The 23,580-nt window shown below is 35.5% G+C and overlaps 1 protein-coding gene across 1 annotated transcript in view; it reads left to right on the top strand.

Annotated features, from left to right (window-relative positions):
• Positions 1–23,580, top strand: part of LOC308504853 (guanine nucleotide-binding protein G(q) subunit alpha) — a 270,460-nt gene that overhangs the window by 213,439 nt on the left and 33,441 nt on the right. Inside the window, exon 5 of the mRNA XM_081066233.1 lies at positions 226–355. Within this exon, the coding sequence (XP_080922359.1) occupies positions 226–355 (130 nt within the window). The remainder of the gene's footprint in view (positions 1–225; positions 356–23,580) is intronic.

Below are 23,580 nucleotides of genomic sequence, written 5' to 3'. Positions count from 1 at the left end.
AATTTTCATACACATCTAGTAACTTTCTAATAACCACAATGATTTGTTACCCAGAATGTCTTGACTTTGTTAGGTAACAGAAAATTAGATGTTCAATAAGTATTAATAGAATTGACATGGATGACCATTCTTTTTAGAGAGTATTTTTTCTAAATTTGTAAGTAAAACTATATTTATGTTGATTTTTTTTATATGCTATTAATATGAATATTATTAACCTTGCAGAATGGTCGATGTAGGGGGCCAAAGATCAGAGAGAAGAAAATGGATACACTGCTTTGAAAATGTCACCTCTATCATGTTTCTAGTAGCGCTTAGTGAATATGATCAAGTTCTCGTGGAGTCGGACAATGAGGTGAGTGCTCTTCGGACAGCAGTGGATTATAATTTAATATCTGATACAAATAAATGAGAGAAGGTAGGGTGTGCAGTATGGAATAAACTTCATTTTTTCCTTTACTGTTGATTTGGAGCATTTTTAAATGACCAACAATAACCTGTGGTACCACATGGTATATTCAGAAAGGTAAGCATTTTTGTCAGATGTAAGAGTAGGTCTGTGTGTTCAGGTCTAATTAGACCCTATGTGATACTTTCAACATTATCCAGAGGCTCTAAAAATTAAAATAACACGGAAATCCCTCAGCTAATCATCAAATCATTTTATAGCCTTCTTCCTGCAAGATGAAGTTGGGAGGGTTGGAGTGAGTCAGACTGTTTTGTTTCATTTTATCTACATCATTGTTTGTGTGGTGGGTGGGTCCCAAAGAGTACTGTAACTCAAAACCTGTCTTGGCAAACATGTCTGACTTTGCAGCTGGGCTCTAAATCAATTTGTTATAAGGCCACGAAGTGTCTTGGTAATGTGGCCTTTCCGCCCTTACAGAATTCTATAGGCTATTGAATAATTTTGTCTCAACTAATTAGTGAGTGATTGAAAAAGTATCCTTGATATGCCTGTCTGGAGAACTGGTTCAGTTTGTAATCTACTTCCCGTGACGTGAAAACCTGACAGGTATAAATATGTATTTTGAGGATGATAAAGGCTTGATGATAAGTCAGAGTTGATTATAGAGGATAGTTAAGAGGCGTAGAAAACTGTGACTTTGAGCTGGAGTTCAGTGTGTGTGCTGGAATGGAGAAAGATGTCATTAATATTTCGTTAGAGGCAGAGGTTGCAGACTGACATGCCAAGAGTAACTATCAGCTTTCCTTCTAATAGAGTAGAAAATAAAGAGAAGGAAGTGAGATAACTAATAGCTGATTAAAATAAGATCTGGCATATTAAAATATACTTTTAATACTGTGCATTTGTTAGATACAAGAATTCTGGCTTCTTAGTTATTTTACGTATTTTCCTGCAACTACTCCATTAAATACACATCCAATCCCCCATAGCCTTTATTTTCCTCCACATACAAATTCATGCATTTCAGAATCTTTCCTGGGGTGTAAGTATATGAATCAATCAAAGAACTTCTTTTTTAAGAATGAGGTTTATCAGCCATTTTCCCTCTGTAACTGTAATGCAAACTGCCTGAAAATCAGTTCTCAAAATTTAAGTTAGTCAATTGCCATCAGAATTTTAGCTATGATATCTCTATATAGTGGTCTCCCCTTATCCCTGGTTTCTATTCCTGTGGTTTCAGTTACCCGCAGTTAACTGCCGTCTGAACATATTACATAGAGAATTCTGGATATAAACAATTCAGTAAACAATTCATAAATTATTAATTGTGCACCATTCTGAGTGACGTAATGAAATCCTGTACCACTCTATCCAGGATGTGACTCATCCCTTTCTCCAGGGTATCCACACCGTAGACCCCTCCACACCCATTAGTCACTGAGTAGCCACCTTTGTTATCAGATCTGTTCATCTCACCCTTATTTTACTTAATAATGGTCCCAAGGCACAAGAGTAGAGGATGCTGGCAATTCAGATGTGCCAAGGAGGAGCCATAAAGTGCTTCCTGGAAGTGAAAGGTGAAAGTTTGTGATTTAATTCATTCACTTAACTTTTATTGCAATATTGTTATAATTGTAATATTTTATTATTAGTTATTGTTGTTAATCTCTTACTGGGCCTACTTCATAAATTAAAGTTGATCATAAATATATATGTGTAGGAAAAAATGTAGTACATATAGGGTTTGATCCTATTCGCAGTTCCAGGCATCCATCAGGAGTCTTGGGATGTGTCCCAAGCAGATAAGGGGGACTACTGTTTGTATTTCTGTCTTCATCTGTATCTGTCCATTCTTTGTTCCATAATCCTTGGATGTAGTATTTTCCACATACTGTGTATTTTGGAAGCAGACATACAACATTTCTGATTTCTTTAAATGTTGAATCAAGAGGAAAAATACTTTGAGGGCTTGTTTACTATGTGCTGGGTACCAAGGTATCTAAAGAGATACAAAAATGAAAAAAAAAAAATCTACTTTGCCCTAAAAGACTTCATAAAAGAGACATGCTTTTATAAGACATAAGAAGCACACATAATTTTATTTATGTCATAAAATTTTATTTTATTATAGCTAGAGGAAAATTATGTGTTTATCAGTACACATTGTATATGAAATAAATGCATTGTATCTATAAAGAAATAAATGCTGTGATTAAATGCCAATCAATTTATCGATTTACAATTTGAAAAACAGAACAGAAAGTAAATTCCCTAGACAATTCATCAGCTAATTCTAGTTAATCCAGTTCTTCAGTTATCTGGACATTACAGATCATTTATTCCATTTTTTACCTGACATTGCTTATGGAGATCAGATTTTTGTGTGAGTACATTTTTATATTAATTAGAATAAGATGACATTGTTTTGACTATCAGATATCATAATTAAAGTTTCCACAGTAACTTGCCATTCAATGTGTAGGCACTACGTACATCTAAAAATATTTCTCCAGGTTCTTTGATTCCTGTGGTGATGCATTATGCTACAAATTAAAACAATAAATAAATCTATTATTTTTTCATTAGGACTCCCTATCACTTGTGAATATTTTTAAAGCCTAGCTTGTAATTCTATGAGGTAAACGTCATTTTATGATATTCGTTTCTCAGACCTCAAATCAAGCCTGATTGTAGATAAGCAAAGAAAGAAAAATACTGCTGCTTAATTACTTCATCTACGTGAGCTACAGCCATCACTGTTGGTAATTAGGAAACACTGTCAAAAGTATTTTTTAATGTTGGGATGTGGTCACATCCTTTTTTTTTTTCAGTTGTACTAATATATGAAAATATCATTGTCTCTCTACTTTCTTAAATCATTAAGGAAATTTCAAATTATAGAATTCTGCTTTCCTCAAATACTCTGATTTTGGTGAGACAAAACTGAAAAAGCCTCTGAAACATTTTGTCTTTGGTTTTGAAACCTGATGTTCATAACTTCAACCCAAAGAAGACTTTGTTACACCTCCCTTGGTATATATTTGTGAGAAAACCCTGGGAATGGATACTGACAGCCTCCTTTCTATCCTGGGGAACTATGGAAAATGCATTACAGACCACTAGCAAAAGCAAGTCAGGAAAGTAATTTAGATTATTGCTTTTGCTTTTAACATTTCTAAAACTTTATGTATTCATCTTCAGAATTTATGTAGATCTGCTTTAGTCTGTCTAGATTCTCAGCCTTCCCAGATTTGGAGGAATGAATTTCATACAATTTTTTTTTTTCTCCAAAGAAGGAACTACATTATCCAATAGTGGGCAAGAATAATCAGGGTTGTAGTGCTGTGTTGATTTGCATATTCCCTTTGCTGTCTGATTTTCCCTGTGATAACACATCAGCATGGAGCCAACTATTCTGTTGTAATCTTTTCATGCATATATTATTTCAGTGCCCCTGAAAGCCCAGAGCACACAATAAGGCATTCACAAAACATATTTCAGTTTATCAGTGTGTGTCCAAACTCTTTTAGTCTTTATTTTTCTGAATATCTGAGCATTAATACAAAGATGTTTTCTTAGACATTGACTCAGGGTCCTTCTTACAGACCAAGTACTTTATGGTATCTCAAAGAATTGTACTTTTTCTCCTCCACTTCTTTTTTGAAGGTGTATTTCTAACTTATACTGATTCTTTTGAAATGGTCATTACCAGTTATGTTTTAGTCTTATCAAAATATGAAGAGAATATCCCATTCCCTAGGCCTCCTTTTGCCAAGATGTATTCCCCAACATTATTCTCATAAATATTTATGCTTCAAACCTGATTCTTGAAATTGCTCAGTGGATTTGAAAAAAAAAAGAATAGTAGAAGAAAATAGACATTTATAATACCTTAAGCATTTTATGCCTGTTCAAAACTTGCTCAAACCATTACTCATTTGAATCTCACCAGCTGACTGCCCTGTGAAGTTTGACCAGGGTTTGCTGGTATGCATTATAACAATGAAGATACAATATGGAGAGATTAAGACCCATGGCCAAGGTCACCCAGGGCTCAATCCCCTGTCCTTCTAGACCAGCTTTCTTTCCCCTCCTTCACAGTGTCTTCCAAAAATTAGAGACAAACTCAGAAGAAAAGGAAGATGAGGTATCGAGTGGCCAAGAGCATGGAAGTAGCATAAACATCCTCTCTTTCAAGAAGGAATTGAAATACCTCTCCTCTACCTCTAAGCTCTTATTATTCTGAGAGGTAGACCAGTCAGAGATCCTTGACCAGTAATTCGAAGTTCCTGTATTGTTCATTTGATATTGAACTATCTTAAAACGAATAGTCTTCAATATGCAGTTCCTTTGGCTATTTCTCCTCCGCTAAGTTTTTAAATGAAGTCATTTTGAAGTTCTTCAACTGCAACCAAAGTTTGAACATTTTCTTTAAAAGTGTGAAACATGTACTCTGTTCTGCTCTAACAACTCTAAGTGAGCTTTTGGAATTTTTTTTCAGATAAAATTCAGCTTTGAGAGGAAACCTTACTGAAAATTGAGGAGAAAAACATTTGAACTCCAAAGGAAATACCTAAAGGAAACTTATAAGTAGTAGTTAAAGAGTAAGAGCTTAGGTTAAGATATCCGGGCTCAATTATTTGATTCAAACTCTTCTTTATTGACTCTTAATCAAATTATGAAATCAGAAACTACATCTTGCTTCTCAGCCTTTGGTATACTTGTCTCAGATTCGTGGCCTGATTAACAAGGATATTCCTGAAAGATGCCCTACTTTTTTATATTTAACCCCTTTCCCATTTCCTTATTCCTTTGTTCATTTTTAGCCATTTGTCCATATTTGAAACTCCTTTCCTATTTTTGTTTCCTCATTATTTGCTCCTGCTCACTTTCTTTGTTTTCATTGATTGAAGGAAGCAAGAAGGAAGTTTTCTGATCACCATTTGTGAGTTTGAACTAGAGACCTGCATTTAGTGCTAGCAAGGGCATAGGGAAGCAGGCACACATGAACACTTTTTGTGAATGTATATTGGAAATCTTTTAAAGACTTTGCATTGAACTCATATTAGTATCATCTATGCAGTACTTTTTTTTTCTTTTATGGGGGGTGGTTTGAGAATTTTTATATGGATCCTATTCATCAAAATATCTCATTTTCACTGGAATGTGAAATCTCCGCCATCTTGACCGCTCTGCAGTAGTTTTTTAAAAAGTGAATTATGTTATATGAAAAAGATTATGAAATAGTATATTTGGTATAATCTGATTTCTATAATCACAACTAATAACATACATATAATTATTGTGGGGAAGGTTATTAGCCCTCCACCCCCAAAAGAAAAGAATTTGGAAGATTTTCTACCAAGACCAAATGTAAACAGTGATTGTCATCATTGCTAGGTGATAGCGTTACAAATAACTGGAACAATTTTTTTTAAAATAAATAAAGTAAAACTTCAGATTGGAATATTAGCTCTGCTATTCACTAACATTGTCCTTTTATTTTTATTTTTACTTTTTTTTTAGATTATCTATCTTTTCCTTACTAAATTGTAAGAGTTCCTTACATTCTTGGATGTGACCCTTTTATCATATGTATTGCAAACATCTTCCACTTTGTAGCTTGCCATTAATTCTCTTAATGTTATCTTTTGATCAGAAGAAGTATAAGTTTTAATATAGTAAAATCTATCAAAATTTTCCTTTAAGGTTATATGTGTGTGTGTTTACATAATTGCACACACAGTATGATAAAATAAATCACCTGAAAAATCTGGAAGAAAAGACAGTAAGGATTAGAGGGCAAGATAAAGAATTGAAACACAAATCCCCAACCAGGTACGTTTCCTAGCGGTAGTCCACAAATTTAGTCAAGCATCTTTTAGTGATGAAGGAAAGATTCACTGTGTCTTTAAAACATGTTAGCTTCTCTTGCTACTGAGTCTGAGTGACTACTTCTGCAACTTCATAAAGAGATGCTGTGGGTGGTAATAAATTATATCCATGATAATATTCCTCCAGGAAACCAAATATTAGAATTCATAAAGACTGTTTCTTAAGCTTCGCTCAGTTGTAAGTTTGTGCCATAATATCAGAGTTTGTGATGGGCCAATACTGTGTGGTCTAACCACACAGCTTGTTGTAAGAATAAAATTGAGAATAGCTAGGAAAGTAGATTTGTTTCGTTCTGTTTTAATAAACTATTTCAGTGAAACAGTAAGAATATAAAATTATAGAGAACTTAAAATTTTGACATAGTTGCTTTAAATCTTTTTTTCCACATGAATGATATGATACAATACAATTAAAGACCTTGTGTAACCTTCCCTGATTCATTTTTGTTCCTCCCCAGAAGAATCCACTGGCCTCAAGTTGGCATTTATCATTCCTAAGCATACTTTTTCACTTTTATACTACATACATTTGTGTCGATAAGCAATGTGTAATATTGGGATTCTAGATATTATACGTGATTGTAAATTTTGTTTAAACTATTTTTTGTTTAAACTGTAAACTATTGCAATTTTTTTACTCAGCATTGTTTTTGAGATTTTTTTTGTGTTGCCACACATGGCTCTAATTCATTTATTTAGATCATAATATACTTCCATTATGTGAATAAGCCCTACTGTGTTTCACATGCTTCTCGACCTATGAGGTTGCTTTTAAGGTAGAACACCTTTTCCTGTCCTTGCCCGTTCTCCCACTCACCCCAACTCCCAATGGAGTTGTGTGTTTTGTTAAATTGATATAGACAATTTTAAACATATTCTGGTTGTTATTTTTTGCCACTTATACATATAGAAATTATCTCTCAGTGCGTGATGTCTTTTCACTTTATCTTACAAAAGAGTTTTAATCTTCATGTGATCAGTTCACTCATTTCCTTTATTAGTTATATTGTTGTATTTTCTTCAAAAATTCTTTATTTTCCCCAAGAATATGAAGATCTATCCTTTAATTTCTACGAATAGTTACATTGTTTTTCTTTTCATAGTCTTTCTATACACCTAAAGTTGATTTTTGTGTATGATAAGAAGTAAGAATTTATATTTTCTTGCTATATTTCTGTTCACTTGTCTCACTACCATCTGTTGAACAGTAAATCCGTCATCCATCTCCACTGGTGGTTTTCTAAACCTTTTAAATTTTGAAATATATACATACACACACATAAAATACACATATAAAAAGTGTGCAACACACTGAAATATCACAAAACATCTGTGTATCCAACACCCCTGTCAAGAAACAACATTGCCAAGACCTGCTAGTGCCCTGCCTGCAGGTAACCACTATTTTTTACGATAATCAGTTCTTTGCTTTTCTCTTTTTAATTTTGATACTCACCGTGTTTCCCTAAAAATAAAATCTAGCCAGACAGTCAGCTCTAGTGTGTCTTTTGGAGCAAAAATTAATATAAGACTTGGTATTATATTATATTCTATTATGTGATGTTATATTACGTTACATTACATTATATTATACCCAGTGGTATATTATAGTAAAATAAGACCAGGTCTTATATTAATTTTTGCTCCAAAAGACACATTAGAGCTGATTGTTAAGCTAGGTCTTATTTTTGGGGAAACATGGTAACTATGCATCTCTGAACACTTTAGTTTGCTTTTTACTTGTGTTTAAGTTTTGTATACACAGAATCAAATGATATGTTTTTTTGAACTTTGTATAAGACAGTATGCTATTTTGAACTTACATAAACTTTTGTGTCTGGCTTCTTCTACTCCGGTCTATGTTTTTAAGATATATATATTCAATATTCCATGTAAGGCATTTATTTACACTGTCTGTAGTATTCTGTAACATGAGCATACCATAATTTCTTTATCCATTCTACTATTTATGGACTTTTGGTATGTTTCCAATATGGGGATATTACAAATAATGCTACTGTGAATATTCAGGCAAATGTCTCTCAGTGCACATGGTTACACTTTTTTGTTGCATATATACCTAGGAGTGGAATTGCCAGCACATGAGGAATATATATCTTCAACTTTAGTAAACAGGGCAAAAGTATTTTCCAAAGTGAATGTACCAATTTGCACTCCCACTAGCAGTACCTGAAAGTTTCTGTCATTTCCCATCATTGACAATCCTTGGTATTGTCAGGCTTTTTCATTTTAGCCCTCTTGGTAGCTAAAGAGCTAAGCTGTAGTCTGCTTGTGACTGTTTACGTGGGCATACCGTCACTCCTCGTGCACACCCCAATGTAAAGCATTGATGGTTTTCTAGAGCCCCATCCCCTTAGCTTCTCAGCTGTCACTGCCAGCATCCGCAAATACCTCTGTGGAAAAGTGGCCCCAAATATGGACTCAGCTCTCTAGATTTGCCTCCCCTGGATAATTAATATGTGACCTTTTGTTTTCATCTTTGTGGTAACATACCTCCTTTTTATTGCAAAATAACATTTCATTGTATGGATATACAATATTTATCCATTCATATTTGGATATTTGAGTTAATCACACTTTTGGGCTATTACAAATAATACTGCTACGAACATTCATGTAGTTTTTTTTTCTGTAGACGTATATTTTTTCTTCTCGAATATTTCTAGAAGTAAAATTTCTGGGTCATTTGGTAATTCTGTTTACCTTTTGAGATACTGCCAAATTGTTTTCAATGTGGCTGTACCAATTTGCAATCCTAGCAGTATTATATTAGGGTCTAATTTCCCCATGTCCTAATGAACACTTATTATTGTCTGCCTTTTTTATTCTAGCCTTACTAGCAGTTGTAAGGTGGTATGTTATTATGGTTTTGATTTCTCTAATGACTAAAGATGTTTTTGTTTGCTTATTGGACATTTGTATATAATCTTTTTAGAAATACCTATTCAAATCTTTTGCCTATTTTTTAACAGGTATTTTGTCTTTTTATTTTGAGTTATAAAAATTCTTTATGTAAAATGGATATTAGACTTTAATCAGAAATATGATTTATGAATATATTCTCCTATTCTGTGGGTTGTCTTTTCACTTTCTTAAAAGTGTCCTTTGATGCACAAAGGTTTTTAATTTTGACGGTATAATGTATCTCCTTTTTCTTTAATTGCTTATGCTGTAGGTGTTATAACTAAGAAACTTGCCTAATCTAAGGTTACGAAGATTTAATACCTGTGTTTCCTGTTTTGTGGTTTTAGTGTTTACATTTTATATTGTGATTTATTTTGAGTTAATAGTTATAAAAGATAAAGGCCTAGCTTTTTTTTTTTGCAAATGGATATTCAGTTGTACCAGCACCATTTGTTGAAAGACTCTTTTTTCCCTGTGAATTGTCTTGGCGTCCTTGTCAGAAATCAGTAGGCCATACACAGAGGGTTTATTTCTGGACTCTTCATTCTATTCCATTGATGTGTATGTCTATCTTTCAGCCAGTATCACACTGTCTTGATTACTGTCGCTTTGTGTTTAAGTTTTGAAATTGGAAAGTGTGATTTCTTCACCTTTGTTCTTTTTCAAGATTGTTTTGGCTATTCTGGGTCCCTTGCATTTCCATGTAAATTTTAGAACCAGCTTGTCAATTTCTGTAAAAAAAGAAAAAAAAATAACCAACTGGGATTTTATAGGGATTTAGTTTAATATGTATGAAGAGAGACAGTTAAGTTCACGAACTCATCCTAGAAAAAATGCTACATACCTCATTGCTGAATATCACTACAGTCACCGTCAAAGTATTCCCCTTGGGAAGCTATGCACTGACCACCAGCACCTAGACCACCCTTTAAAGCAATTTTGGAACTGTTTTTCTGGAGTGGCCATCACAGCTATTGTCGTATTACCCTTGATGTCCTGAATGTCATCAAAATATCTTCCTTTCAGTATTTCCTTCATTTTCGGGTAAAGAAAGAAGTCATGTAAACTGTAATGGAAAAAATAAATAATTTAGAAAAAAAAGAGAAGTCATTGGGGGCCAGATCAGGTGAGTAGGGAGGGTGTTCCAATACAGTTGTTTCCTGGCTAAAAATTCCCTCACAGACAGTGCCGTGTGAGCTGGTGCCATTGTCATGATGCAAAAACCATGAACTGTTGGCGAAAAGTTCAAGTCGTCTAACTTTTTCATGCAGCCTTCTCAGGCTTCCAAATAGTAAACTTGGTTAACTGTTTGTCCAGTTGGTACAAATTCATAATGAATAATCCCTCTGATATCAAAAAAGCTTAGCAACATTGTAGCAAAAAGTTCACGAACTTAATTGTCTGACCTCATATATCAATTTGGGGAGTTTCACCTTCTGGACATTTGAGAAGAATATGAATTCTGCTACTGTTAGTGTCTATCGATACGTGGTAGGTCTAGTTTTATAGTGTTTTTCAAGTCTTTTTATTTGTTGATCTTTTGCCTCGTTTATTCTATTCATTATTAAAAGTGAGGTATTGAAGTCTTGAACTGTTGTTCAGTTGCCTCTTCCTCCCTTCATTTTTTTCAGTTTTTGTTTCATGTATTTTGGACCTCTATTTTTCAGTGCATATTATGTGTGTAATTGTTAGGCTTTCTTAATGGATTTAACCTTTGTCATTATAAAATGTCCTTCTTTGTCTCTAGTAACAATTTTTGTCTTAAAGACTGTTTTGTCTGATATTAGTGTAATCACACCAACCCTCTTTTAGTGACTTTTGCATGGCATGTCTTTTTCTATGCTTTTACTTTTAAACCATTTGTGTCTTTGAATCTAAAGAGGGCCTCTTATAGTCAGGATATAACTGGATCATGTTTTATATTATTATTATTATTGTTATTATTATTATTATTCATTCTGCCAATCTCTGCCTTTTGGTCGGAGTGTTTAGTTCATTTACATTTAATGTCACTGCTGGTTTTCACAGTTGCTAGGTTGGGAGGTTGTTGGTTTTCAAGACTACTTGCACTGTGCCCAAAACACCACAAAACTCAACTGTGCTGACCCAGATTCATCTGGTTTTCTTAAGTAATTGCTCTTTACATTGTTGCAAGCCTTTAGTTAATTCTCAAAGTTTTGAAAATGTTGATGTTAAATTTTTTTGGTAGTTTTCTCATTACTTTTGTGGAAGAGTGGATCTTTGGAGATCCTTGCTTCTCTAAATTGAATTTTAAAAGTAAATCTGACCATTCCATAACCATAAAAACACAATTGGTGTTGGAAAGTGCCTTTTTACCTATTAGAATGGGAAAGATTAGAAAGAAAGAGGGATGTAGAAGTAGATATTCTTGTATGCTGCTGGTGAAGGATAAATTGGTACAATCTGCCAATCATATGGTAATTTTTAAAATCCTTTGAGATGGATGTACCCTTTGATCCAGTAATTCCACTTCTGGGGATTTATACCAATTGTTAAATTGGCTACATGTCCCAAAGATATGTAGAGAATAGTCCATCACAACATTGTGAATAATTGAAAACAACAATTATTCAATGGTAGAAGATTGGTTAAAAAAATAAGAGTAAATCTAAAAAATAAAATACTATTTAGATACTAAAATGATACTATGGATGTATAATTAACATTAGATAGAAAGTTATTTAGTATATATTGATGTAAATAAAGGATTTCAAAAATAACATTGATAGCATGCATCTAATTTTTAAAGATATGTAACAGGAGTTTATTATTAGCGCATACAAAACTGTCTGGAAGGTTAGTATGAAACTGTTCACAGGGATTATCTCTGAATGTTTGGATTAAAGCATTTGTTTTTATGTTTCATTCATTTTACTTATTTACATTTTTCAATTTTTTCCATAAAACATATGTATGTTCGTATACATATATTATACATATATATGTGTATATATATGTACATATGCACACATATACATACATACAGTGTGGATTAAAGAAATAATAGATATTTTAGAAGTTAAGTCTTTTAAAAATTTTTATCAATTCAAATCTAGTGAAATAAAAGTAAGCTTTTTAAAGCAGCTTTCTCTTTTCCTAATCGTTTTAAGGAGGATAAAATGGAGATACAAGTGACTAAAGAAATCAGCACAAATGACTAATCAAAGAAGCTTAGCGCTATTAGAAAACATCCATTTTCTGTCAGTTTGTTCAAAATGTCTTCAAACCTCAGACAGTCTGTAGAAATAATACAAATTAAGGAGTTCATTGAAATAAGAGACAGTTTTATGAGGCCAGGATTTATCTCACCACTTGTTTGTTCATGTTAGATGGAGCAACTGCATAGGATTTAAAGCTTAGCATCAATGAAAGCTCTACATTGCAGACAATCACATGAAAATGCTGTGGGCTCAAAGCCAGAGGAATCTGGACCACTTCTGTGGCCAGATTTAACCAGCTGGGGTCTTTCTTGAGGACCATCTGATTTTTCCTTTTTTTCAGAGAGAAGAATTTGCCTTTTAACAGGAAATCTGCATTTTTATAAAGTTTAAGATCATTATTTGTAGGTTTGTTATTCTCTAGAAAAATAGCACATTGGGTGGAACTCCAGGCTCAGTATTTAATAGGAGGTCAAAAGATTACATGAAATTTTCCTCCGAGAGAATAGATTAAGATTCAGAGGCATGAATAAATGCCATGCACTAGGTTTCTTCTGCTACCTCAGTTAAACCTGCTACAGGGACATCTTCAACATGTTTTCTTCACACATTAGCCTATGAAGAAATGAATAAAAGCAATATTTTTTTTGAATTGCCCATTTGCATAATGTGAATTGTCACTCTAAAAAAGGAATAAGAGAACAGGGATTTCTTTTAAGCGATATTGGGCAACCATGATGTATGACTTCAAGGCAGTCTCTGAAGAGGCAACAGGGAAATAGAAATTAGGAAGAATCCTGGTTTCAATCATACCTGCACCCATTTCAAGCTGGGTCATCTTGAACGAAATATCCCTTTTCCTCCCTTTTAATATACAAAATGAAGATATTATTTGTCTCAAAGTGACATGAGGATTATTAAAATAGGTAATATGTAAACTTACTGGAGCACAGAGACATTCAGTAAATGATAGTTCACAATATCAATAATTTTAGTAGTGAAAGAAATGCTGTGATAACTTTCATTTCTAAACAACATCATTTGTGGCTAATTCAGTCTTAAGAGAACTCTTTGATTTGACATTTATGCCTGACAGCCAGAGTAATAAACTTAACTGATATCTGTTCAATAAGATAAAATATGGGGAAAGTCTTATTTGGGCAAGTGCTAAAAAACAGGGAAGCTTTTGTTTTAGAAAATCATTTTCACCATAACGGAAGGAAAAGGTTTTAAAATGAAAAAAAAGGGAGGGGGACCGAGGTCAATATAACTTTTAAGATACAGTTACTCATATTCGTAACATTTGTTATCTGCTTACATGTTTTATTTATCATAGTGTTTGTATTAATCATGACTTTGTGATTGAAAAAGACAAAAATTTTTACAAACCAGCTCAAGCACAGAGTGGCCCGTGCAACTAGGAAGCTGCCTTAGGGGCTCCTGGAACCAGGATTTGTTTTGGGCATCTCTCTTCCTCTCCTCAAACCTTGAATCACATCTTCAGAACAACCCAAAAGACAAGGAAGTTTCCACTCCAATTTTAAATTGAAAATCTTAGGGACGGGGGATGTAGTATGTTGACTGTCTCCATATGAGCTAACATTGACCCATTGGTCAGAGGCAGGTTGGGTTTCCAGAAGAGTGGGAGTCATGGAGGCCAGCACACCTGGCAGAAAAACAATAGAGGCTATGATGGTACTTTCAAATCGTGGCTTTCAGCATTATCAGTGAGCTGGAACTATTACCAGATTGTGAATTCTGTATGGTATGTCTTGAACAGCATCTTTCAAAAAATGAAATAGAACAGATTTAAATAAAATTGAATAGGAAATCTCAAAGGGAATCACAGTCAGGAGAATTATTTTATGAAACTTTGTTTCCATTGTGTGTGTGTGTGTGTGTGTGTGTGTGTGTGCATGTGCGTGTGTGTGCATGTTTGGACTAAATACAATATGAAATGTGGATCACAATTTAGAAATTCCTAGTCTACATTGCACAATGCCCTTCACTGGCAGATAACTGTCGTCAGTGGGAAGGTAGTCTGCCTGGTCCTGGGATCTCCCCTAGGCATCGGGAAAAAGAGTGAGCATGGAGTAGAACACAGAAGCCGGTGGGAAATAGTTGCTCCCAACCTCCTAATCAACACGGTTGGGTTTTTGTTTTGTTCTGGTTCGGGATTCCAAAGGGCAGCTTTTTTCCTTCCTTTCTGTGACTCAGTTTAACATAAAAGTAATTATCAGAAACAATCACTGCTGTAAATTCCACTCACTTGGTATGTTTTAACATAGAAAGTCTTCCACTTACAGGGCCAGCTTCACCTGTGTGCAGCACTGTGCAACCACATAGGGCCCCACACTTGGTTTAATTCTGTGATGTCGCCGTCTTAATAATCTTTGAATAAGGGCCCTGCATTTTTATTTTGCATGAGGCCCTGCAAATTCTGGAGCCAGTCCTGTCCACTCAACATGACACTGAGAGATCGGTAGTTGGAATCATTTTTGCTGCACCCACAGAGCTGTAGACATCCTTAGCACTCACTTGTGCTTACAGGCATATGCTATTGACAAGAGTCTTTACTTCCTGTTAAACTTAGTTTCACCTGATGCCTCTTCATTTGAATTCTCTTTTTAAAAAATGATACTAAACATGTTCTTCCGGATTAATTTGCATCCTGTTAATACATACGGTAATTAACAGCTGATTTCCTGTCTCACTTCCCCAGTGGTGGCAGCCTGACATGCCCCATGAGGACGGTCAGAAACTAATCATTGAAGCCGTGGCAGCTCAAACTTATGTTTAATGTATGTCCCATTTCTCCCCATCCTCTCACTGCCCCCACATCCCTTAAATCGGCTGTCAACTTACTTAAAGGGAAGAGACAGCACTGAATTTCAAAGAGCTCACGTTCAGGTTATGTATTCATTAAACTGAGTTTCTAAAATACACTGTTTATATGCTAGTGCTTCCTTCTCATCTCATCTTAGAGTTGCCCATTGAACTAGAATAATACATGGACCCCACCCACCCACTCCAAAAATCCAACCAAATAAAACTATGGGCAAACTGGGTGAAGCAGTGTTTTATTTTTCTTAACCTAAAAAAGGAAAATCTTAAAACAGTTTTATCTTTGCTTCGTGATTCAGTTTACATTGCCTGTGCTCAGTAAGAGTTCTTTTGGCACAGATACAAAACATGTATAAATCATTTGTTTTCATTCAGATTTACTAAAATGACCAGAGCTTGCATGCCATTCAGTTCCTCTCCCCCACCCCCAAACCCCAGGAGGGAGGTCATGCCCGAGGTCTTGCCTTAGGACTTGTCAAAACAAGAGGAAAAGCTCCTAAGATGTTGGAGCTGAAATTTAGGGTGGTCTGAGACATCCAGCTAAATGATTTACAGGTTGGAATTTCAGATGCTAGCTCACACAGTAGAGCTCTTTCCAAAGGGAAAGACAGTAATGAAAAAAACACCAGGGGGTGGGGGGACCTTTTCTGACAAAGGCCTGTTGTTGACACTGATAATAAGCTCTCTGTCTTTTTGAGTCTGGCAGGCTCTGGTCTCTGGTTTCGGTTGAGATTGTGTTTTTTGGGGCCTTGGGATGTGAAGGGAAGTATTTACCTGCCTTTGCACAAATCCTCCAGGCATTGAGTACATTATAAATGAACCAACATCTAACTAGATAAAAATCATTCTATTTGTGATTAGACAATGAATTGATTGTTCGTCAATAGACTTAGTGTTCCTTTTTCTTCTCATCCATGGAGACTGCTTTTTAAAACATAAAAGATGAATTTTAAACCTAATCTTGTGGAATGATATATAGCACTTTAAACACTGAAATTAACGTAGCATTCTTAACATTCCAGACCATATGCTAAATTCTAAAACTAACTTGAAATTTCTCAAATTGTGCCGATCCTTTTGCTAATTATTCAGTCCCATTGACCAGTATGCATCATCATGAGGAGAAACTAGTGCTTGTTGCTGTTTCATTACCCAGGTACACAATCCCCATTAAGATTCCGCTTGTCTTTTATACCAAGAGAATAGGTAAGTCTTGTTGGCATTATTACAATCTGTGTTCTTCTTTTGAGTGAGTATCATAGTCTCAATAGATAAGAAACCCATGCATTCTTATCGAACCTTCTGCCCACCTGGGATATAGAGCTGTGTGAATGTTGAGGGGCGTTTGCAATTCCTGTTTCTTGTCTTCTTTCTATGTTGTTTGGCAGATTTGTCCTTATAACAGTTGCTTAGCTATTTGATATAGTGTGCTAATCCAGTAGGGTTCAAGGAACAAAGGCTATGTCACTCTGTGCTTTGGGACAACACAGGCCCTTGTTTTATCAATGTCTGCACATCACTGGCCAGGGTTGAAGGATTCTCTGGGTCAGCTATCTCATTCCACTTGCTTATCATCAGAGTGGGTTTATCCAGAAGTCACTATTGTATCAGAATTCCATTCAGAGCGTTATTAGACCATAACAAATGTTACAGGAAAAGAAATATTTATGATGTCAGTACCAAAGGCTACAGAGTGACTTGTAGCACCTTCAGGTAGACCAGTCGAAGACAACTGCTAACTGAAGTGCCCCCATAGATTTCAGAAATCCACCAGGTTGCTTTAGAGTTTTCTGAGTGTTCAGCTGTGTTTAAGTAGAACCTGTAGAACTGATTCTTTTACCCGAATGTCAGAGAGAGACGATTTCTTCAGAAAACACTTCTCGACGTAAAGGAATGCCTCAAAGAAGTATATACTGCGATTCTACTTGCCATTAAAGTTAACCAGTCCGTTGTCTTATAGTGAAACTGAAGATGAGACGGATCTTATGACAGAGAAGCCCCAAGCTCAGTGTTTATTCCACAACACCTCTGACTTGAATATCTCATGGCAGAATATTCCAGGGGTAAATATTTATTGGACATCTGTTACAAGCTAGGCATGGCAAGGATCTTTATAAATTAACTAGTTCAATATCTTTTACAATTGAGGGAATTGAGGCCTAAAGAGATCTGAGTATCCAGGATTATTCAGACGTAACTTTACATTAGCAATTTTGGCAAGAAGTGCGTAGAATTCTAAAGAGGATTCAGACCCCAGACCTGCTATTTTCTCATTATTTAACCTTGGCGGGGGTGGGGGGAGGGAGACTCTCAGAGCCTTAGTTTATTCAGCTGTAAAGTAGGGATAATAATAGTGCATTCTTTAACAGTGTTAGGGTTATTATAAGGATTCCATGACTTCATATATATAAAATATTTAGGAGAGTCTCTGACATGTAATAAATGCTACAAAAGTGATTATTCTAACTATGATGATGGTTATTCCTAATCCAGGAGTCTGAAAAATACTCCCCTTTAGAAATTTGCTACTTGCCTGGGCAGGGCTTAGTATAAAAGCCACAACCTCAAAACATTAAAATTCAGTAAATTCCATACACTTTGAGAATATTTTAGGGCTGATTCCCTTGCAGAAAGAGCAAGTGGGAAGGGGGTCACCATGACTAGTTGATTAAACGTCAGTATGGGCTGGAGAGATAAAGAAGGTAAAAGATTTGGCATATGAAATCCTCTGAAAACAGGGCAATTTAAGGTCTTTATTGTTCCTTCTCTTTTAAGCAGTTTTGTCTCTTAAAGAAAAAGAGAGACTTCTCTTTAGATATTAATACTCTCGTTTCATTTTATCAAATTGCCCTGGAAGCTTCTTGTGGAAATCAGACAAGTTATTGTCATTGTTTGCACTTTCAAGCACATAGTCTTATATCCTGGCTTGTACCATTTTCTAATAGTTTCAGTGTAGATCTGAATTCCTTAGATGATGAGCTCATTGGCAAGAATAGTTAGTGATGTATGTTTATTGGCCGAGCAACTGACCACCTACATTGAAGGTTTAGAACAGTGCTTCTCAACAGAGCTAGGGGAAGGCTATTTTACCCACTGGGGAACAGCAAAGGGCCAATGTCTGGAGACATTTGAAGGGCGGGGGTGTCTCGAAGATAACAGATGGAGGAGAGCTGCTACCGGCATCTAGTGGGCGAGGTCAGGGATCCTACTAAATACCCTGTAATGCACAGGACAGCCCACCCACAATGAAGAATTATCTTGCCCAAAATATCAATAGTGCCAAGGCTATAAAACCTTGCTTTAGAGGAACCCAGAGGTCCACCATACCTTTCCCCCAATCCTTCCCCTTACCAGCAAACTGACATCAAGAAATCTGAAGTTAAGAAGTTCATGCTTTGGGCTTATGTCAGACCTGTTAAAATGCTCATACACATTTCCCCGACACTTGTATATTAAAAAAATTTAGTTTGCCCAATATCTCTTTCCAAAGGTACATTTTGTAGTGGTGGGTTAAGTTCAGGAACACAGAGAGTATTTCAGAAGGACTTACCAAAACCTGAAGTTAACTTGGTTAATTTTTGCTAAAGACAGCCATACCTTTTGTAGCTGCCCACCCCCGCAACAAGCCCCATTCAGGCAACTCTTCTTTGGACACAAGAGCACAGGGCATTCACTCAGAGCCAATCATCCCTTACAGAGGGCCCAGTCCCCTCCAGCAAAGGCAGCTCCAGTTGTCACTAGTTTACACCTGCTATCGGGCTACAGACTGGCAGCTAAGCTGCAGAGCCAGCTCTCCAGGCATCTGAACACCATGATGTTGTCTGACTCTTCTCGCACAGCACTGAGCCCAGCCTGGAATAGAGTGAACATTTTCATGTTTAGCACCTCTCCCTTTTGGATCAAACTCAAGAAAATCAGAGACACCCAGAAGTCTCATCAAATGTGCATTATTTATTAGTCAGAAGTCACAGGGGACAATAGTGTTTATTTTGTTTCTCCTGGATTCTGAAAAGTACACAGTCCCTTTTCGAAAGTGTTTTCAAGTTATCAAGAATTCACTCTCTGCAGTATATGTTTATTAAGTTAATGATGTATCATATATGAACTCTAAACCGCTAAGAAAAGTTTTAAAAAAGAAGTCTTAAGGAAACAAAGAAGAGTTTTTCTTCTCTAAAAACAGACTTCGTTTTCCACCTCACACTGATATTAACTTTTTACTGTAGTAAAATATACATAAAATTTTTCATTTTTAATTGTTGTACAGTCATCACTAGAAATTTTCCATGTTTGCAAACTGAAATTGAACCCATTAAGCAGTAACTCCTCACTGTCCCTTCCCCCAGCTCCTGACAACCACCATTCTACTATCTGTCTTTGTGAATTTGACTACTCCTGTATATCTCATATAAGTGAAATCACACAGTATTTGCCTTTTTAGGACTGGCTTATTTTACTTAGCAGAATGTCTTCTATTTTTATTCATATAGCATACAAATATGTTACAATTTCCTTCTTTTTTAAGGTTGAAAAATATCCCATTGTATATTCTTCATTCATCCATTGATGAACACTTGGGTTACTTCTATCTTTTGGCTATTTAAATATTGCTGCTATGAAAATGGGTATATAGGTGTTTGTTCAAGTTTCTACTTTCAATACTTTTGGGTTCCTCCTTTCAATTCTGTCTTCCACCCAGAAGTAAAGTTGCTAGATTATGTGCTAGTTCTATTTTTAATTTTTTGAAGTACTGCTGTATTATTTGTCATAGTGGTTTTACCATTTTATATTCTCACCAGTAATATACAAGGCTTTATTTTAAATTTCTCTACATCCTTGTCCAACACTTACTATTTTCTGGTTTTGTTTTGTTTTTTATAATAGCCATCCTAATTTGTATCTCATTGTGATTTTGATTTTCCTAATGATTAGTGGTGTTTGAGCATCTCTTCATGTGCTTATTGGCCATTAGTAGCTCTTCTATGGAGAAAGTTCTTTTCAATTCCTTTGCCCATTTTTAAATCAGGTTTTTCATTGTTGTTGAATGGTAAGAGTCATTTATATAGTCTAAATATTAAACCCATATCAGATATGTGACATAAATATTGTGTCTCATTCCATAGGTGATATCAGTTTCTTGAAGTCATTATTTTTCTAGCATGCCAAATAATGGCACTCAGTCACATTAGTAAACAAGTAAATTCTCATATGTCAAAGACAGTTATTTTTGACCCTTCTTAAAGTCAGCGAGAACGAACAATAAGACCTTTAGATGTCCTTCTACTCTTTTGAGTTTTTTTTTTTTTTTTAATACATCAATAGTTCTTTCTGGCACTTACATATACTGAAATTTTTATTTCTCTGGCTAGTCAAGTCAGCCAAATGTCCACTAGGTGGTACTCTAACTACTGCATGAGTAATTTGCATAAAGCTTAAGGTAAATTCCAAAGTGGTCCTGACAAAGACTTGTTGCTTCACAAAACTATGGTGTTTATGTGAAGATGAACAAACTAATCACATTTATAAAATGTTAGCACTAAAGGTTCAAGTTCATGTAGTTCAACCTTCTCCTGATAAAGTAGGGATTTGGTGAGGTTAAGTGACTTACCCAAAGTCACACTGCTACTTACTGATGAAGCCAGGCTTTCATGGAAAGCTTTTACTCATGATCTGGTAATTAATCTAATTCCCCATTTTGCCACTGCTTACTATTAAAGAGTCTTCTCAGAGTGTCTTAGAGTATGCTAGAGCCCAGGTGAGCATGGCTTCTTCCACAAGTAAAGGAAACTATGGATGTGAGCAGGATACTATGTATTGCTTTTGTGAAAGATCCTTGAGCTAGAGATAAGGAAAACAAATTCCACTATTACCTATTAATTTTGGGGAAATCATTTAATACCCCACTCTTGGTACCCTTATCATTAAATTAAGAGGTTGCATTAAGTGTCTGCAGATGATCCTCAAGCTCTGTATTATATAAAGATTTAGTCTGAAACTGGAACTCTGATACTGGAAGCCTGATATTTCCCTGACTTAATCTTACTTTCTTGTTTGGGAGTGTAGCTTTGTATTTTTCAACCCTAAAATACCGGAAATTCCTATTTACCTTTTTGTGTGGCATTGGATGAAATCTGGGCACCGACTAAGCGTTTTCTAACTTTTTACAACTTTCACTCTCACCAGTGTTGGTACTAAACATTACCAATAATACATAAGCCTGCAATTAGAACCACTAACAATATACAACTATTTTATAGCAATGTATTGCAGAAAGTACAAAAATAGCATTGCTGTGGAACATTTATATGTTTCCCAGAGCAGCTCGCAGGGCTCAAGGCTGCTAATCATTTACAGATTTTCACACACTGTTTCTCACCTGTCTTTTCCCTAAGTACATTGGCACTGCATTACCAGTGTGCTTTGTTTCTCACCTGTCTTTTCCCTAAGTACATTGGCACTGCATTACCAGTGTGCTTTGTTTCTCACTGTCTTTTCCCTAAGTACATTGGTACTGCATTACCAGTGTGTTTTGTTTTTTACTCCCTATCTGTCTGTTTACAGAATCATCCCACCAGACAGGACATTTTCAACTTTGTTTGTACAACTCAGTCCTGTTTCAAGTAAGTTTTTATTTACCCTTGTAGTGAATGTAAATGACATCTCTTCACATTTGATTGATCACCGTACAGTAGTCCCGCAACAAAGTTGGAGTTACCTTCCTGAGAAGTACAGCACTTAGCAAAATCACAAAAGGTGACTCATTCATTGCCTAACAGACAACAGGGGCTGGAGGGAATAATTGAAATGGCTTTAGCGGTAGATCCTTATGACCAGAGCACATACCGTTTCCCTGAAAATAAGACCTACCCCGAAAATAAGCCCCAGTTAAGATCGTCAGCCAGAGGGACGCATTTAGTACGTTATGATGATGATGTTCCAGAAGATGACGTGACTGTATTTGAATAAATGTAGCTTGTTGTACATGAGAAAATAAGACATCTCCTGAATATACGCCCTAGCATCTTTTGGAGCAAAACTTAATGTAAGACACGTCTTATTTTCAAGGAAATAGAGTATAAAACCCGGTCTTATTATCGGGGAAACACGGTAGTAGTTCTAGAAGGCAAAGTGAGGCAAACACTCTGCTCTCTTTCCATGGGTTACCTTACTCAGTACCCATGCTGCAGTCTTCAGCTTGGTTTTACATTGTTGAAGTTTTGCAACCAGCTCGTGTGCCTCTGTCACTTTTTCATTATTTCCTTTTTCATTCTTCAGCTATTACCAAAATGTCTGTGTCGGTGTCTGGCCTTTCCACAAGTTATCCCCGTGTTAGGACATGGTTTCCTGGGTTCATACTAAAGGAGGGAGTGTCCGTCAGTCTGGCCTCTGCTCTGTTCCTAGACCCGCCTCGTGGTCTGCAGCAGACGGAGCACTGTGGTCATGTCCCACAGGTTGTTGATTAAGAGCTGAACTGAACACTGGCTTTTAAATGTTTGGCACATAAGCAGAAAAGCATGTCGTCTCACAACACTGATTGGCAAGGGACTATCCTATTTTGTCCCATTGGCAGGGGACTATCCCACCGAATGAAGAGGGTTCCCTTTTGCTATGATTGAATTTAACAGAAATAAAAAATAAAAAAGATTCTGAATTTGTCATGTTCATTCAACATTCAGATGTTTTCTGATTATTAATTAAAAAGCCCCAAATCATAACCTGCTAAATTTTTGTAAAGATTTTAGAGAGCTATAAAATTATGATTTTTGCTCTGTACATAATGGTATTAGGTTCAGATCGATATTGATAAAATTGGCATGACATTGTTTTGAATACCATGTTTATGTTGCTACCGTTGAGCGACAAAATCTGATGTATTTTCATGGGGTCTGCAGAATTTTGCCAAGAAAGTATGTCTTTAGAGGTTTTGTACACATCCAAATTGTTTCATATCCTAAGGGCACTCTGTTAATTCCTTTTATTTATTTCTATCTGTATATTTATTGTAATCGACTGTTTTAAGTCTTTACAAACAAAATGATTTGTTTTTTAAATTAAACATACAGCCGTCTTTTGAAAACATTTCTGGATATCTTTCAAAATTTAAAATGTACACATGTCCTTTGCCTCAGCAGTTTGACTTATTTGTGCACATTTGTACAGAAATTTAAGTGCAGAGATTGAAAAGAATGGAAAAAAACTAAATGGACATCAAGACTGCTGATTCAGAAAATTATTTAAGCTCTTTAGAAACATGTAAGCTAGATTTACATGTGCCGACAGAATAATCTCAAAAACATATTACTTAGTGAAAAAAAGGAAAGCATAGACAATA

This window comes from Rhinolophus hipposideros (genome assembly GCF_964194185.1).
Source record: "Rhinolophus hipposideros genome assembly, chromosome: 11".
NCBI lineage: Eukaryota > Metazoa > Chordata > Mammalia > Chiroptera > Rhinolophidae > Rhinolophus > Rhinolophus hipposideros.
Note: the sequence above shows the minus strand (reverse complement) of the source record. Positions and strands in the feature narration are given on the sequence as shown.